This window comes from Syngnathus typhle, linkage group LG10 (assembly GCF_033458585.1).
Source record: "Syngnathus typhle isolate RoL2023-S1 ecotype Sweden linkage group LG10, RoL_Styp_1.0, whole genome shotgun sequence".
Taxonomy (NCBI): domain Eukaryota; kingdom Metazoa; phylum Chordata; class Actinopteri; order Syngnathiformes; family Syngnathidae; genus Syngnathus; species Syngnathus typhle.
The window spans coordinates 7,192,590-7,211,656 of record NC_083747.1 but is presented as its reverse complement, the minus strand read 5'-3'; the positions used below and the strand labels follow the sequence as shown (position 1 = coordinate 7,211,656).

Sequence of the window (19,067 nt, the reverse complement as noted above, 5' to 3'; positions counted from 1 at the left end):
ATTGTGACAGAGAAACAGTTGTTATGGCTTTCATGGTCCCCATTGCTAACACATCTGTCTCATTACGGTGATGAACTTTAACATGAGTGCGTGTTCTCTCCTCATCAGTTCGAATATGCCTCCCCTAATTCATGGTATTATACTGACAATGGCTCCAGTGGGCCAGCCACCAGTCAGCCATAATTCTGTCTTTTAATTAGAAGCTGATTAATACACCCAATGAGGACTACTGTATGTCCTCATTTCTCAGCACAGTTTCTTTTTAGCCAACCTCAATTTAAGTATGAGAATAGTGGTTGTGTTATAAAATGATAAAAACACAGTTAAAACCTCCAAGTGTTGCATTGCAGCTTATACAGTAGCTTGTGTAAAGCACAAACAGCAAATGTGTTCATGTTTGGCAAAATACAAACCCTCTCCACTCTGTACATATGCATTTACTCTGGAAAGCTAAACACAACCACACTGACCTGAGTAAGTGCTGCAAAACGACCACTTATTAACTAATGAATTCATGACTCGGTGGTCGGCTGGCCTCTGTGTAGGTGGTGGTTGGAACAGACAACTTAATCGAATGATGATTTGGATGGTTATATATATAAGGTGTATGTAAATGTTATTAATAGCTGATGTATGATAAATATTCATTCCAACCCATTGGGGAAAAAGCATGACATTTAATACTGGAGCAACTGTAAAATATCAAAACACGCAGAAGCATGGCCAAAAGATGCTGTGGGAAATCATAGTTCAAATCTATTTTATATTAAATGTATAGCAGTCATGTTTGAAAGGCAGACCAACAGAGCATAAGAGTGTTTACACTTTGCGCTCATTTCTTATGTCGACAGCAAGTTTAATTAGATACGCCAATACTGCAGGGTCAATGAAGAGACCATTTTGTGGTCATTACTGTCCAATATTTTCACATTCTTTCATCTCATAAACTACCTTTACTCCACAATAGCTTGGATGCTCTATTCGGATATAAACTGACCTCTTGCTTTAGAAGAATTATTGTTGGAGGTCCCTTCTTCTTCTTCTGTTATTAACTGAAAGTGATGCTCAATACAATGCAGGCAATTTTGAGGAAATTTGTTATTACATTTTCAATAAGAAATGCTTATCTCCAAGCTAAACAATTCAATTCTTCTCGTGGCGTGTGCATTATTGCGAAAGCAATGAATACATTTTCAGTGAACAGCTTGAGAAGTAAACCCAGTTTCATTTTTTTTTGTGTGTTGCCGAGAAGAAAATGGAAATCAATTTCAGAGGATCAGTGTTGCGCAACTTTTAGCGCTCCCAAGGACAACCAGAGCAGACAATGACACACCCCATAAAAGGTTATCTAGTTAATCTTTCACTGAAAAAATGAATAAGTATTTATAAAATGTAAGTCCTATAACATTGCCTAATGTGTAAATTGACAAAACTATTCCTGAAACTTCAGAATTTTGTGCAAATTGCCACATAATATAGTGTTGATATATAAGTGAATACATCATCCTCATACTTTATTTCAAACACAATTTTGTCTCTTTTTTTTTTTTTTCTTCTGATCCGTAAATTGTTTTTTAAAGTTATTCTATCGTAGACCCACCTTACTAATTAAAAGGAAAGAGTCAAGTAAGGTGGGGGAGCAAAAGAAGTTTAGAAATAAATAGATCTGCCAATTTTAGAGGAATGTTTGTTAAAGAGGCACTTTTAACTCGTGACGAAGAGCTCTGTTTGGCTGTGGGGTATTTTCCAGCTTCCTCCTTACTGCTGGGGTGAGAAAAGTTAGCAGGTAGCAGATGGCAGCCTGATCGCATCTCTCAGATGATTCTTCATTACCTATGAGCATGCATACGGAGATGTCCTGCAGCAAGTACTATGCTAATAAGACTTCCTGCTGAATCCAAAGCCTCCGGCTGAGACATATGGAAACACAGACCCCTCTCATCACTATGCCAATATGGAGGGCTTTGTACCGAGAGGGAGATGATATGGTCTCCCATTTTGTCATTACGTTCACATACTCACTAATCCTAACTGTAATGAGGCCTTTGTGTTTTTGGGTTTTATTTTTAAAACAACTTTTACAAACAGCACCTCATCATGACAACTTGAAAGATGTTTGAATTGGATGTCTGCTAAATGTAGAAATCATTTGTAGAAATATTTGCAATCTTGGTCACAAAACTCAAAATTCAGATCTGATCCCTCAGAATGTACTTTATTGAAATGTTTCTTCAGCTTAACAAGTATCCGCCTATGATGAATTCAGTTTATTGGACATGATTTGGCTCCAGAAGCTAGCTTGTTAACCTGCATGCTGATGAAAAGCACAGTGATTAAACTGTGTCAGGGTTTATACTTTTGGGACCTGGATTTGGAATCCACTCTTTACACAAATGCATGGGGCACAGCCTGTCTGGAGTTTTCCCAAAGGAACATGAAGGATTCACAGGCCATGATGGAGCAAATTCTTTTGTAAGATCATTCGATTTTTCCGGTTTTGAATTGTAAAAAGAAAAAGGCAGTAAATGATCAGCCTGTGTTTCAGCTTTGCCTATTTTCTTCCCCTTTATCTTGATCTTTTCCTTCTCAGTATCTAGTCTCTTTCGCCCTATGTGGATAAGACACACCATTATTTTTATTTTTTTCAAGAAAGGCGTTATCTCCCTATTCCCACAGCAGTTAAAAGGCAAAAGAGATGACAAAATGGTTACTCGTACACCCACTCCTCCATTCCTTTTTTCTACTGTAAGAATATGTGAAATGTTATTTTTTGCTCTGGAGTGCTTAAGGTTCCTTGGTATCTAAGTAAGAGGGAAAGGGCCTGGCAATAATTAGACAGAAAGAGGAAAGGCATTTTAACTGAACATGAGTGACAAGAGAGATTATAGAGAGAATACACTGGCATAGAAATAGCAGCTGTTTGGCCCCAGTGAGGATAAATTCTCTACGGGCTCAAAATAAAACCATTAGCAACAGGGCATCTTGGCGCATAGCACAGAATTTGAGTTCATCGTCAAGATAAGTGTCAAATATGAAATAAAAGCCTGGCATTTACTCTGAGACATGAGCAGATTCTAAATTTGACGCTTCGGCTCTTCATCAGGTGTAATTTACTCCATTTTGAAATTGCTATTTAAATTTTCTTTACTATTTCTGTATTGACTCTTGAACGTCCTTTGTTCACGCGTTCATAGATAGAATGCTTTTTTTTTTAATGTGTTTCATGTTGTTTTTGTGATGCCATCAAAAAACGGCTCCAGTGATAGCAGAAAAGAGCCATATATAAAAGTATTGAATACACAAAACATTTTATATTGTCAGTCTGAACACTCTAAGAATAGTTACATACGCGTTAAGTACTAGAACAGTTTTGCCGCTCAGGTATTTGCATGTGAGCACTTGGGTTGGACAAAATCATGTTCCGATTGCCCAATAAATCTATCATTCAATAAAACTACTTCATTTCAAACATCAAAAGGAGCCTTTATTATTATAAATGATATAGTAATTTAATGTGAGCTGAATGAGGGACATCTGAGACATGACATTTTATCATTCATCAGAACTGAGTGTTGTACTAATAATGTAGCTTTATTAATAGTTTGTTTGTTTTTACTTTGTATGAAAGTGAAAAGTGTCTTCCACCCTCCATACTCAAGCTTTGGCAGTTTCGCTGGGCTTCATACTACTCTGGAGCAAAATCAAATGCTCCAGGAGCTCCTTTCTGACCACCTCCATCAACCTTAATAACAGCAGTGCAGAGCACAACAAATCACTGGTCGCCCGTCACCATCAACCTCAATCAACCAACGCCTGTCATGCAAAGACTCAATACTTGTTTCTAATCTGCTCCAACAAAATACTTTTTTTTTTTTACATAGAAAATGTATTTTTACTCACACAGACTGGAACCTATCATACAAATGATGTTAAATGTTCCCAGTGAGTGATAATCTGGTGAAAAAAGCACATTTTTAATTAAATGAAAGTATTGGAACTATAGATTGGGACATCTTCACTTCTGCCCTCTGGAGGAACTTGTGGCTGATAATAGTCGTTTTCGGTTCCTTCTCACTGAAGAATCACCTGGCTCTCTGATCACAGTGTTTGTGTCCCTATGGGTTATGCAGACATTAATCCCGCCTGCTGTTTGGTAGATTGTTCCTTTTGCAGTACAGCATGTGGTTGTCTCACACTTTCCAATATAAAACACGTGCCAACACTTGTGTTGCCCAGGATTGAGAGCACAATGCGTACCAAACGGTGTCCTGAAGGCTGCTTTGAGACTGTAGCCATAGCAACACGAGTTACATGTTAAAGCAGTTATTGGCCTTGATAACTTTTCCTTGACGTGACTTTGATGTCAAATAGGAGATAAAATTGGACTTACCAACTTAAAATTAATCATTCACAGTGGGATTTTCAGTCATGTCCCGAATTAATTATGCTCCCATGTGTTTTGACCTGTGCCGAACTACACTTTCTGATTTATTAGTCGACATAGATGCAAGGGCAGAGGTCTGTGCACTCAATCAAGTCAATCTTATTTATATAGCGCCAATTTGCAAAAGACATTTAACTCTAATTTTGTGCCCATGCAAATCGAGCGCAGTGAGTTGGGAATTTTGCAAATGTTTGCAAGACAGTGCATAAAAAAAATATATATATATAGTGTGTGGGTGGTTGCATGCGTGTGTGTGTGCGTAATAGAGAGAACACTTACAAAATATGGGATGATTGGATGAAGTCTTACTGTAGAATCAACAGTGTCTATATATTGTGCAGACCAAAGGGTACAATGGAGGCTTGGAAAAAAAACGACCATTAATTACACTGCCAGTTTCATTCCTTGTCCAGCTTTTTCAATTAGGGTAATAGTAACCCTCACAGGGAAATAGTCCATTTGCGAGTTAAATGAGACCTTTTGCATTTATTTTTCTGTTGAACAACAATATCCCTGAATCTCAAACTTAAGTAAATTAACAGTAACGGTGATTCTCAAATTGAAAAGAAAAATAACAATAATAATCTTAGTGTTGCAGTGATTTTCCCAATGATGTTGCTGTTTGACATAGTTCCATAGATTCAATAGGTAGTTTCGGGTTCAGGTTGCCATACAAAGATTTGTCTCATGCAGCTATTAAGCCAGAGTTTCGTTAAAAAAATAAAAAATAAATACAACCTTAAAACCACTATTAGCAGACATACTACATACAGTGGAGGTAGTCCAAACCTTTGCCTCTATTCAGAAAAGTTATTCCATTCCTCAACTTTGACTATTAACCTATGCAAACCTGGGTTAATATAGATTCGGTACAAATGGTATCTTTTCTGAGATGATGATGTGTATGTCCCGTTTGTAACACTCCCAACATCAATAATGGTGGATCACCATGAGAGATTCTTTACCTTGGCAGTGATCTGGGCTTTCGTTTAACCTTATGTTCAGTCCCAAATGTCTCCTTCCTCTCTTACTTCCTATTCCTGCCATGATTATGTCAACAAGCTAGTTAGTGAGTGGTAGTGTTGAGTAAGTGCCGTGTGGTTGGTGTGTGTTTGACAAGCGACAAGTGTGATATCTCTATTTTTTCTACCGTTTAATGTCATGTTTTATTCAGTGAAAGCATCTTTTATTACTAACGTGTCTTCATATTTTTTCAGCAAATGTTTCCCAACTGACCCGCGTGCCATCTTCCCTCCCTGTCTCTCGCACATGCTAGAATGCACACACTTTCTTTTTCTTGTTCTCCCTTCTCACCATTTTCCCCTTCTTTCACTGCTTTGCTGTCTAAAAGCAATGAGACCTGACTGAGACGTCCTGGGAAATCAAAACGACTCCCCTTGCTGTACCAATTTCACCCTGCATGAAAACACAGCAGCAAACACACACATTACAAAAAGCCTACCGGCAGCAAGAGATACAGTTCACTGCTAGGGTGTTGAAGATGTCCAGATTTCCCCTCTGAATTACAACAGGTAGTTTGGGGAACAAATATCAGAAAAATCACACACACAAAGTTCCAGAGAATAAAGACAACAGATAGAAAGTGCACGCACAAACATGCCTCTAGTCACAAACTAAAAAAAGATCACCCACAGCCAGTCCTGTTGGTTATAAGGCGGTAGCAACTTCAAAAAGTGCCTCTATTTTCTCCAGACAGCAGTGTGTTCCTACGTGACAGCAATTCAAAATGATCTGCAAACATTTAATCCTGCCAAATAATAATAATAATAATAATAATAACATTCAATTTGAAGTCTCAATGTAGTATTTTTTTTACTAACATGCCAGCATGTCATGTTGGAAGCACAAGTTACTATATAAGTCGTTTGCACGTTTACAATTAATGGGGGGGTGGGGGGTGGGGACAAATCTCTTCCTCTGATAATGGAGCGGTCTCACTTGGAATCTGGAACGATTATATTTTATTTACTTAAGATACGCAAGTCACTCATGTTTAAATGATGCTGTCACCATTCCTGATTTCTGTGTTTGCATCTGTCTGATTTAAGTGCTTGCTGAGCCTGCAGATATTTTTTTATCTTAAAATGTTGGGCATTATTCAAATTCCTAAGAACTCTTTTTTACGGTGTATCACAAGTAGCCACAAGGTGGCGCAAATCCCCCGCAAACGCTTCAAATTTCCATCTACAAGCCATGTATTTATACCTATTTCTCTGACAATCAGATGCCATCCCAGTCACACTGTTAAGATGCAGTATAGTGTGACTGACACTTCAGTCTAAATAGAAGATAATGAAAGAACCTCCCTGGCATTATTGACATTTAATCTATGCCTCTGGAGGAAGGAAGCCATCGTCTTCCATCCATAAACCAATCTTAATGGCTTAAAAGTTTAATATGGCATATCTTGGAATTGGATTTATGACTTGCAAAGGAAAACGGTGATGCTTTTTTTTTTTCCTCTCTGTGCCAAAGTATTTTGCCATTGATTCCTTTTTGAGAATTATTATTCTTTCTTCTGTGATATGGGTGAGAGGGAACCTTCCCCTCAGCAAGATCATTTGGATTCATAACCCCTTCCAAATGAGTTATTGACTAGTCGAGGCTTCACTGCCATTTTCAATCAGAAGCTTATACACACGCAATACTGCTCTGGTGTTTGAACACATTTTCCTGACAGTGGAAACATGAGCAGAGGTATTTGGAGAAGGGAAGGGTAATTCCGTTTCTACAAATTTCTATGGTATATTTTACACTTTATATATTTATTGTAATATATAATATACTAGTCTGTGTATATCAGCAACAAGATTTGGCTCATATTACTGTTGCACTGATCCAGGTATCATGCACTTTTGTCCTCCCTTTGTTCAGGTTACAACTACACCAGAATAGTAGTGTCACCTCAACCTTAAAGCTCAAATCACATATGCTGAATTTAGACTACCCGACAGAAGGCAGACACTTGACAAGATGAGGGTGGGTTGTAAACAAAACGTTTTTGAATATTAATTTTGAGCTTGAAAGGAATGTGGGAGATGGAGAGCCATCCATTTGAAAAATACTTCATACCCACCACAAATGGATGCTTATGGTGACTGACAGATTTTTGGACTTAATGAGCCACTGTGTGATGAATCTCCAGATGTGGTGTTTTGGAAAATATGTTTCTCAACACATACCGCTCCATAATCAACAAGAATCACAATAGCATGAGGCAAACAGTGATGGATTGAGAACCGTTGAAATGGCAAAAGTTTTAATCGCCAGCCTTTATTAAGAAGCCAGAGGACAAATTAAACAGTCTAAAGAATAATTGTCTGGAAAATATAATCAAATCGGGAAAGCAATTATCAGATTCTTACTTTCTAGTATATGTGAGGAAGCCGAGCAATACTGGCCGTCAATTTTATGATGTATAAGCACTGTGCTTTACTTCTGTATGAGTAAGATCAGCTTCAGCCCTTGCTAGAAAATCACCATAAAAGTCAAGAACAAGTGAAGGAGAAGTGCTACCATGGAATGTGTATTCTGCTGCCAAGGGTGTAGGAGAGTCATTGATTCATCAGACGCTGGAGTAATCAACCCTCCATGAAGTACAGTGACTTTTATCATTCATGCTTAAAACCAACCCTCACTACAATCTTGGATTGCAAAACTGCGGAGAGTGTTTGACAGCAGAATGTTAAATGACTAGGTATGGCGCAATCCTGACAGGAAGAAGCAAATGATCAGTACACTTCCATCTTGAAGTCTGTTACTATTGCTAAAATGGATCTCATGGATTTACACTATTTCTTGTCTAAAAGTATTTTGAGATTTATTCTGAAAATGCACACCGCAGCCACGCCAATAAAAAGCAGGTCAAACCTGATGCTACTGCCCCTTGGAGTGCTGTATGAGTCAGGCTAGTGGAGCAAGAAAATGCAGCACTCTTTCAAGTTGCAGCGAGTTTGGGAGAAGTTTTAGCAGTTTCTTTGTGCTCTCTTCTCTTAAATGATAAAGCTTTCGCACATTTGCAGAACAGCAGGACTGAACCGGTTGTAGATTCATTTGAGGATGGCAACACAGATTTCATTCCAGCGGAGATTTGCAGATCAGCGGACCTCTCCTTCACTATCTCTCTACTGAAGTGGCAGACAACTGTCTGTTTGATAATTGCTTGCTAATATATATGTTTGTTTACCTCAACACCATAATTTGTGAGATCCCTATGTGGTTTTCATTGTTTCTGTGAATGACAAAGTTCAGTTCTATTCTATTCTATATTTTGGATCTCTTTTGAGTGGGCCATCATTTAGTTGGATGACTCACTAGGCGGTAGATTTGAGTGTACAGCTGGTTTATCGCCCTGCCATCACAGCAGTATGACATCAAAATATGTCTTTATTGGATGTACTTATCGCAGTGTCATTAAACCTTCATTCCAGACAGTACAACTGGTTACAATATATCAAATTAAACTTGGAAAATTTGGAATGCAGAGTGGCACACGGTTTAATTTACAAAAGGTCTATCATGAAATCTTACTTATGTAGTTGTTTGTATCTCCACCAATCCCAAAAGTGAGCGTCATTGTTTTGATTGCTGTTGGTTTGTTTGTTATTTTAATTACATTATTTAGTTTAAAGTAGTAATGAAATTTCTGTTTAAAATTCTTCCACCAGCAGTGAACATATCAATTCCCATTTCCTTTACAAAAGAAATCTTATCAAAACTGTAGGAAATTGATTTTAGCTTTGAAAATATATCCAATATTACTCACGTCAGTTCTACCAAATGATATGAGGTCAAATGGAGTTCAATCAACATGCATCTAAATCAAATGATACCCACAATATAACCTTTGCTTGAAATAAATTTCCCAATACTGCTTAGAAGGAACAATGTAAAGCGGGTAAGCAAATAGGCAGAAAATCAGACAAGCATGAGGATTTGATTTCTGTCTTCTCTATCAAGTGCATGCTGAATGGAGTAGCATATTCTGGCCTGGTGCTGTTGTAGTTTGAATGTGATTGGGGATTTGCAAGATTAAGATCGGAGACAATAAGTCTCTTGTGAATGTGATAGCTCAGAGCTGCTGCTGCTCAAGAGGATTGTCCTCTCCAAAATGCATCATATTCACCATCTTTGTGCTTATGAGAAAATACATCCACGCTTGACAGCCTAGCTTTGCCGCTATACATAACTTTAATGGCTCGGGTAGTGATAACTTCTCTTTTTAGGGCGTATTTGTATTTATGGGGAATCCACTAAGCTCTCTTTTATGTAGTTCTATACAATTCATACACGAGCATAGTCAAGGGAAAGACATCCAGTAAATACTGTAAGGTGTGAAATGGCACCTCGACTGTTTTCAAGAAGCAGACGTACATTTCCATATTATGTTCTGTTGTGGAAATTGAACATCTGCTCTCTAAGTAAAGTCCGCTTACTATGTTTGGACGTAAAGGTTTTGGCTTAATTATTTTGAGGGCAACAAAAAAATAGCATCTCATCTGACCGTGTGCTGTATCTCTAATGTATACATTGCTTCATTTTATCCCTCCATCCAAACTAAAAATTGCATTTCACATTTCATCTGTTACTTCACAAGAGACTGTGATGTGCTGCAGCTTCAACTGACTGGAAATGCCACTCTTCAACACCCACCCACAGGGGAAACAGTCTCAGCTGGCTCAGTCCAAAATACCATTCAAAATCAACAACCGCACACACACCAGTAAGTACTCTGAATGCTGCATGCTCACATCTCATTTCCATTCATACCCCGACTGAAAATCTTGTTTTCAGCCACTGGGCTTGTTGGCAGCTCATTGTACCCAATGATCACACATGCACACTGTATTCCATTTTTTTGGAATTTGCTGACTTTTAAAATGGAAATGTCCTTTTCACCTCAATATACAAGACAGAGTAGCTTACAGCATGCTCGAATGTTCCACACAAAAAGAGCATTGAGAAGTTTGGCACCAACAGTGTTAACCTCATTCTAATTCTTTGATTTGTGTGTTTTAGTCTCATCTGACCAGGAGTGTTGAAGTGTGGTGGAAATTGGAATGGTGGATTATGGCCACAAGCACAGGTGATGGGGGAGCAGTTTCCCAGGCTCAAAATAAGCCATTTCATTTAGCAGTTTAAAGGCCAAAATTTGAATTTTGTGTCTCATCACAAGAGAATTGGGAGGATGATTTTTTGCTCACTGCTAACCAAACAGAAGAATAGGGCTCTAGTGGCACTGTGTATTCCATATTATAGAAAGGAAAACAATTTGTGCACCATTTTGTTTTGGCTCTGATCAGAAGGTCAACAGTGAGGACTCTGACAAATGCACTCAGAGATGGTTCTGGGGCAAAAGGACTGATTTTAAAAAGGCAGCGAATGAAAATAGCCTTTTCTTCCTTACTGCTCATCCAGCCACGCCTTACGCATCAGTATCTGACACGTGGGCGGTCAATTACTTTGTGAATCAGCTTTGATGGACTTTATGTTATTTCTGGACAATCTTCTTGAACTCAATGCCACTGTCCAACATTGGTACTGCTTTTATCCTCAGCATCTTTTCACAGGAATCCAAATAAAAGAGGAAACATATAGCGAAATTATACAGTGACCTTAAAGTCCAAGTTTGAACTCAGCATGACTGGCAGATGTTTTCATCAACGTCCTTTAAAATCTTGCAGTAGCTTTAAACACAAAGTTCTGTGTATTTTTTTTTTTGTAGTTATTTCACAGGAGGTCGTTTAGAGCGGAATGTTGGTCATGACCTTCTTTCAGCAGCATAGCAGATAAACACAATAATAGTAATATAGTAAATAATAGTTTAATTCTTCACTTTCACAAATATATCCAGTTTTCAAAGAATAAATTCACAGCTAGGACCATAGCGGGATGTTGAGCAACTGGATAATAATATCAACTATTATTGCAATGTTTAACAGATGGGCCTCTCGGAGACAATTGTGATGGCAGTCTGCCACATTGAGCTCATCAACACCATTAGACAATGACCTTCATATCAGCGCTGATACAACAGCAGGGCCATCCATTAAAAGTAGAATTTGATGTAATTCACGTCTACAACTCCTCTAAATCGTTCTGAATGGAGTCGTGAAAATTAACTTCAGTATATAATGTCTGGGTTATATAAATAAACTTGACTTGACATTTCTGATCATGTATCTTACATACTGTGCATTGAGGTGCTCCTGTATCAAAATGAGTTGTCCTCACAAAGATATTAAAAGGGTTGCAATGTTTTTGTTGTTGGATGGCCAGTATCTCAGCAGCCCTCGACCTCTGACCCCAGAAACACCCTTGCTCCGATCTTTTAATTACTCCAATGAAGTTTGCGAGTCTGGGGGGGGTGAGTAATGTTCATTTAGTGCTTCTTTAAGAATCTCAACATGTTGCAATGTGCATCCCTAATTAAAACGTTTTAAAAGTCTGTTCTATCCCTATTTGCATTAATCCATTTGTTCATCCATTTTCTGGATCGATTGGGGCTGTTGGTGAGCTAGACCATAGGTAGACCAAGGGGTTAGGGTCCATGTAGATTAACAACACATCACTCTCACATTCACATTGGAAGCCAGACTACAAAAAGAGAACCCACAAAACCACAAGGAGATATTGCAAACTCCACACAGGAAGGTCAGATCTCAGATTCAACCCCCCAAGTTTCAGAACTGTGAGTCATACGTGGGAACCACTTATCTACCATGCTTCCCTTGGAACTGCATATGAAATCAAATTTTGTGAATACAATTAAATTAGTTCTACTATAATATGCATGGAAAGTGTCACAAAAGCTCGCTTTGTCTTGCAGAGCAGGTGTCGAATACAGCTTCACCTCAGCTGCAATTTTCTTTTTTCTGACAATTCCTTTCACTAATACTAATCCAAACCGACAAAAACTGACGTGCTAATTGTGGTCGAAATGAATTTACTGCCGAGATGATTGCATTAAACAGCAAAGAAAAGCTGGGTTTGTAACAAAGCACGTCAGACCACCTACCAGCAGGGTTTCAACTCACCTTGATAGTTCAATTTTCTGCAGCTCTCAAAGAAGCTTTGTCAAATGGAAAAAAAATATTATCACACGTCACCTGGTGTTGGATGATGTAATTTTGGGAATTATTACCATCTCTCCATAAACCCTTTGACCTACTGGCGTAAATCTAGTAAATGTTGCAATAAGTAAAACATCAATATGTCACGTTGCATTTTGTAACCAAAGCCTTAAAAAACATAATCAGATCTGTCAACTGATGTAGTGGCTGGTCAGATAAAGACATTAAATCGGGGCGCCGGTTCACAGTCCCACAGTGTAGAGCCATAAGATTCAAGAACTCCATGGTTGCTAATGCCATTTGTTTTATAAATGCAAATGTAATTTATGTAACTGCTGTTGCAAACAAATTGCCCCAAAGGAACAATAAAGTATTCTTGATCTCGATCTAAAGACCACCCCCCTAACCTTAACCCCTTAAAGTACCCCTGGCAGTCATACAGTACTACAACCTGTTGGCAGATGCTAGAAGCATCTTCAAAAACAACACAACACAAAAATGGGAATGCACCCTTGTCAAACCGTATCCCTACACCTCACACACTGTCGCATTTAAATGGCCAACATCAAAACAAATAACCTGTATAATCCCCAATTCATACAAAGTTGACAATTTATAGCTTCACAAATTACAGTATTTTATTTAAAAAAAAAAAACTAAGACAAAAAGTAGAGAGGACAGAGTGTCTGTAACTCACTCCCAATATACACACACACTGAGATGGAGATATGTTTGGTATAGAAAGGATTTTATCACATGCACCTAAACTTTAATCAGCATATGGGGAAACTTCTAAATAGCAACAGGTTATAGACTCCCTAGCATTGCTGTTCACCTGAACCTAAGGTGTACTCTATTTACTCATACTCACGTGGATTTGGAAAATATTAGAATAGTACTATAATGAATTAGATGCATTTTTGAAGACACGTGGAATTTAGGGGATTCTATTTTGTCTGCATCTAACCTAGTCCTATATCCATTTTCTTTTTCTCATTTCCACAAGCATGACTTGTATTTATTTGATCAGACTGAGACAAGCAAAAAGCCTCTGGCAAAATTGTGAAAGACAGTGTGTAACTTTCATGTGGGATGGAAAGTAAAGACCGTACAGTATGTGTAAAAGTGATCACAGCAAACTTAGATGATATGGCAGTCAAACTTTTGAGGTAACATGAGAGGTAATATGAAAGAGCTCACCAAATCTCAAGACATGTGGCATCCCATGAGAATATCCCACACATTGTAATAGCAGCAGAAGCAGCTTGCACCTCGACATCAACTGGGAGGTAATCTTCATGTTGCTTGTGCGCTGCACAGTTGTGTTATTCCCTGAATCGGTATATTTCCCAGATGTATGTTTTTCTCTTTCACTCCGCCAGGTTGGGCGACTGCTTCCTTACATCCATAAGGCAAAAAGGAAAAAAATACTGCGTGTCCGGCTCACTGCACTGAGAAAAAACTGTAATAGTCCTTGGCTGAGGAAGGAGATGATAGTGGTGGTGATGATGAGGGTGATGATGATGATGATGATGATGGAGGAGATGGTGTGGGACCTGATGGGGCATCCATGTTAGGCAGGGCGCAGTTTGAAGAAATCCATCTGGGGAGAGACACGGGCAGATTTAGGAGAAGATGAGGAGAGTTGGAGCGAGTCAAGCGGCGGTGTGAGCTGCCGCTGCACTGCCGCACAGGATTTAAAGTGAAGCCGGCTAATAGTGACTGAAGGCTTGTGAAGAAGGGGGGGGTAAAGCTTGCGAATGCTGACCACTCTTTACACTCTCACTTGTTTTCTCTCGAATTGTTCTCATGGTTCGCCGAGTCGCCGCTCCAGTCGATTAGACAAGATGGGTTGTTTTATGGGGGTCGCTCAAGCTTTACACTGGAAACCCGTTTGCGGCTTTGCAACAAACAGCACGCCCGATAGCCACACGTCGTTTATTTTTTTCCTTATTGAACGCCTTTTAACATTATGCCATGTGTTTTATAGCTAAAATGAGTATACTTGTTCTGCAGGAGACAGGCGCGCTAACATGCGCCATGAGTTGTGTCGTGCAAAAATCAGTTCAATCGAGGAAAAAGTTGCATGAAATGTGCGAAGGAAACGCTTACCTTAAAACTCATTTTAAACCAAGACGCGGTCATATCAATGCTGGTTAGCTTTTTTGGGAAGTTCAAAACTTATCAATATCACAGATTCGTCGGTTCATATTTATGCATACCGTGTTTTATTTGTCGTCTTAACCAAGTGTCACGTATGAAAATAATTTGCGCATATGATGAAAAAGTGTAGCCTAAATATTAATGTAAATACTGTATACTTGAGTGACTCAAAATAAATTTGATGCCTTATGTAATTAATGTACATAAATACACATATCTTGTATTCATTACGATATACGTCTAACAAAGAGGAAAATGCGGCTTACATATGGCCGTAGATTGTCTTTCTTCTATAGATCAATTACTCACCCTTGGAGTTTTTACGATTTAGTGAAGCCACGGTGTAGATAAAGTTGATTTAAAGCTACTGCGCTTCATCATCAAATAATTGGATTTAAACTCAGGACTCGTCCCACTTGAGTCATTATCCGATCATTCATAAAGCAGACCACAAGAGGCATTTATTGCAGTCTTTCTACCTTACAATAATAAAGAAAACAACACAAATACACTTCAGGTCATAATCTTTCTTCGCACGACTTTTTTTAATAGGCTATAGCAACTAAAATAGTTTTGTGTGCTGCGCGTGTGTCGATTTGGTGTGAGCAGCGGTGTTGCCGGGCATGTATGTTTTTAGAATGTTCCCATACCTCAATTTATTTTCCCAAAAGGGGTCAGCATATTGATAAAGAAACAATGTCTATTCAACATTGTAAGATAAGTTTGCTGTATTTGACTCACCTTATTAGACAGAAAGCAGCGTAGAACAGTCACCGGATCAGCACTAAGAAGTTGTTTTGTTTCTTGATGGGAGAGCGGAAGGGTTTCAGCACCCGTCGCCTCTGGAAAGCTGCGCTCGACCCGGTGGTGGGGAAAGTGCGCCCCCTCTTGGACACTGGGACTTACTGCTTAAAGCACACCAATTCACTGAAGCGCTGGATAGCACTGGCTGATATGACTGATCAAGTGTCAGGTCTTTAAGCTCCATTATAATATGCTTTTAATATTGTGGTTAGATGGCCTCTGTGTGAATATTATTTCTTTTAGTGGAGCAACTTCAGTGTATGCCTTTGTATAGTTAGAATTTGAATTATAAGTGCTGGAAAATTGTGCAGCAATCTAAATGATAAATAGTGCTCCAAACAAGGTAATTAAGTGCCACTGGAGTGAGGTGGGGGTCGGAGCCCCTGTGGGAAAAAATATCACTTTGGGCAACACTGCTTCAAATGCAAATTGAAAAAGATTATCATCAGGAACCCTGTCAGCCAATGTGCCCATAGAATCAGCATAAATGTTGTCCCTTCTACGGGGTTGTTAAGGATGTTTTGAATTGGAGAGGAACATTTCCTCACATTTCCCTTTCTAAATCTTGTAGATGACTACTGAATGAGCATTTTTCCTACTGAGTGGTCATTCACATGTTCAATAACAGCTTGTTGGTGGTCATGTTACTAATGGTGGACACCATATTTGGGATAGGGGTGTCAAGATATATTTGTAAGCTTGATGACAAGTGATAGGAGCCAACCGACTGGACTCTGTTTTATAGAGGACTTATCTCATTTAACATGGGTTCCTTTTCACCTCTCAGGATATTGCAGGGGTTCAAGAGCATCGGTATATTATGTTTGGAGAAAATCCCTCTGAATTTCTGTCAAGTAAGACCCTTTTGTTCATTGACCTTCACCAGTCAACACAAGGACTTGAGTTTTAGCATATTCAGCCAATCAGTTGTGATATATATATTTTTTTAAAAGGACAATAAAGGAAGAATATCTGACAGCAATAACATCAAGCTATACAATTTAAAGGTGAAAGAGAACATCCCTACCGTGATCAAGAACTGATCTAAAGGCACATTCTGGAGCTGAAATGAAAGGGAGCTTTGATTACCCCCAGTCACTCTGATACCTCCTGTGAGCTGCATGAAAAGTTGAATTGTGAGGTCGACAAATAGTCAATGACATCTCTGTAATCCAACAAGCATTGCTATCCCAGCCACAGAATGTTAAAGCCACTGAAATACAACACACAAAATAGGTGCAGCTATACATAGTTGTTGCTGTGAGAGCCACATTAACCTCACGAAGCTAGTGAATATAGCAAATGTATTTAAATAATTGGTTCAGCACATATACACATGCAGAAGTGTGTACATAAAGTAAGGTTGTCACCAACGGCTTCAAAGAGACCGAGATGCCTTGGCCCATCCCACTCTGATTGTCAATTCGCGTAAGATACTGGAGAGGAAGTTCAAACATAGCTGCTACCTGCATCTTAATGGGACAAGCTACTGTATCTTGACAGGTTTTTTTTTTTAATTAACTACCAAGAGCATCTCGACTGAAAAGATTTAATGGCAAAAATGAGAAGAAGATAATCAAAGAAAGAAAGGGATGAGGGTAAAAGAAATAACAAAAAGATCCAATACCACAATCATTTTTTTGTTTTGGTCATGAATGCCCTGCTCATTGTGAGGAATAACCCTGAAGGCTGCAAAGTGAAATGTAAAAAAAGTGTTGTCATAGCTTTCGCCTCTAGACCATGGGCAAAGCTTTAGACGGTTTCTGGTTTCATTTTTTTCTTTACGTGATACAGTAGTTGTGGTGACTGAAGATGCAGTAATTCTACGTAGGAATGACAGTGGCTGGGATGTATATATTGAAGTTGAGTAGATCAGGAAGATACGTTGGCAGGAACAGGTGTAGATTAAAGCAAGCCTAAAATGTGGGGGGAAAAAAGCATACGCTAAGCAAAAACATGAATAAAGACCTATTATTTGTGAATTGATTTTTCCATCCATCATTTTATATGCATGTTGTTGTCATTTTGAATCTAAAATCAAAGACACTGGGCTAAATCCAAAGTTTTCCTTTTTGGTTCAAGGCATATTACTTTGCCCATGGTAATGTCATCCCCGAGTATTCATTTGAAATGAGGTTTGTGTTGGTTACAACAATATTAAGGATGACAAGACAAACATGAGAAATTCACATAGATAAGACTCAAACTGATGTATTGTTTTCAACAAGCTATACCCTTCAGTGGTGTCTACGTGTGTGTGTGTGTGTGTGCGTGTGTGCGTGTGTGCGTGTGTGTGTGCACGCTCATGCGTATGCACTCATTAGACTCGCGGTACTTTTTGGTTGCGGAATTTTCTTGCAGCAATGCCCCTGCTCCACTGGACACCACTCATGCATAGAACTTGTGGAGTGGGGTGTGTACTATTTAGTGCAATGGTGGTTGGCCAATAGAGAGTACGAGGCGCCATCCCGCCACTCAACAAGAAGGCATTCTTTTTTAATTCATTTTTTAATTCAATGTTTTTACCAGGTAAGTCAATTGAGAACATTTTCTCATTTACAATGGTGACCTGGAGGCAAGGTGTGTGAAGTGTCTTGCCCAAGGACACAATGACACGTAACCCTCCGGTTACTAATCGACCCACTCCACTGCATGAGCCACGGCCGCCACAATGAAAAAACTGAAAATTAATTCAGAAATTGAGCATATTTTGTAATATTGGGTGGAATTATATTTTTACGAAAGATATTTTTTTGTGTAACTCACACATTAACTTGGGAGCTGGAAAATCGATTATTCCCTTGCTCAAGCTCGTCCCAAATCAACAATAACAAGTTTATTGGGTTTATACTTATTGAGTATTAAAGAACTCTGGATTGGCCTGGATAGACCTCTGGATTGTGAACTTCTGGATATTGGTGTCAGATGTTGTTCCTAGTATGATCAACTGGCAACATCCAATAGGCTTAATGTTTCTGTCTTCATTGACCCATCACAACTGGCTCCAGTATTGCTTTCACCATCACATTTTTTCTCTCGTACTTTCTGCATCGGCATTTGAATGATATATTAGGTCAGGTTTTTGCTCCATATGCCCTTTCTGGTGCAGCCACCCATTTCTAATTGGGTTGGGACTGGCAGTGGCTGGGATTTGCTACATAGTGTAGGTCTTGCCCACAAACACAATGGTACCATTTTCCCTGACCTGGATTTGGCCGTGTCCAAAGTCAGAGTTGAGCCATGCAGCTGCCTATAGAAATGGAATTAACTAAAAAAGTTAAATTATTTGGATTTAATGGGGATTATTTTCTTCATAAAAAAAAAAAATAGCTCATAGTTATGTAATTGCCCATAAGAGATTATTCTGCACAAGAAAATCTTACCTAAGTAATTAACCATAAACTGTTTGGATAATTTATTTTTACTGCAAACTGACCCAACATAATTCAAAATAATCAAATTAGTAGAGCTCATGCTATTATTATCCTTAAATACAGAAATGCTGGACTGGTTTACTCTGTTGATTTACTTGTGTAAGACAAAAAAAAAAAGCGCTTTTTTTC

General features: G+C 38.7%; 1 protein-coding gene across 2 annotated transcripts in view; it reads right to left on the bottom strand.

The window, feature by feature from the left end:
• Window positions 1-14,296, bottom strand: part of grik2 (glutamate receptor, ionotropic, kainate 2) — an 89,457-nt gene extending 75,161 nt beyond the window's left edge. For both annotated transcript variants that reach the window (XM_061289671.1, XM_061289672.1), the window contains exon 1: window positions 13,738-14,296. In XM_061289671.1, the coding sequence (XP_061145655.1) occupies window positions 13,738-13,837 (100 nt within the window). In that variant the 5' untranslated portion in view covers window positions 13,838-14,296. The remainder of the gene's footprint in view (window positions 1-13,737) is intronic.
• Window positions 14,297-19,067: the final 4,771 nt, after the last annotated feature.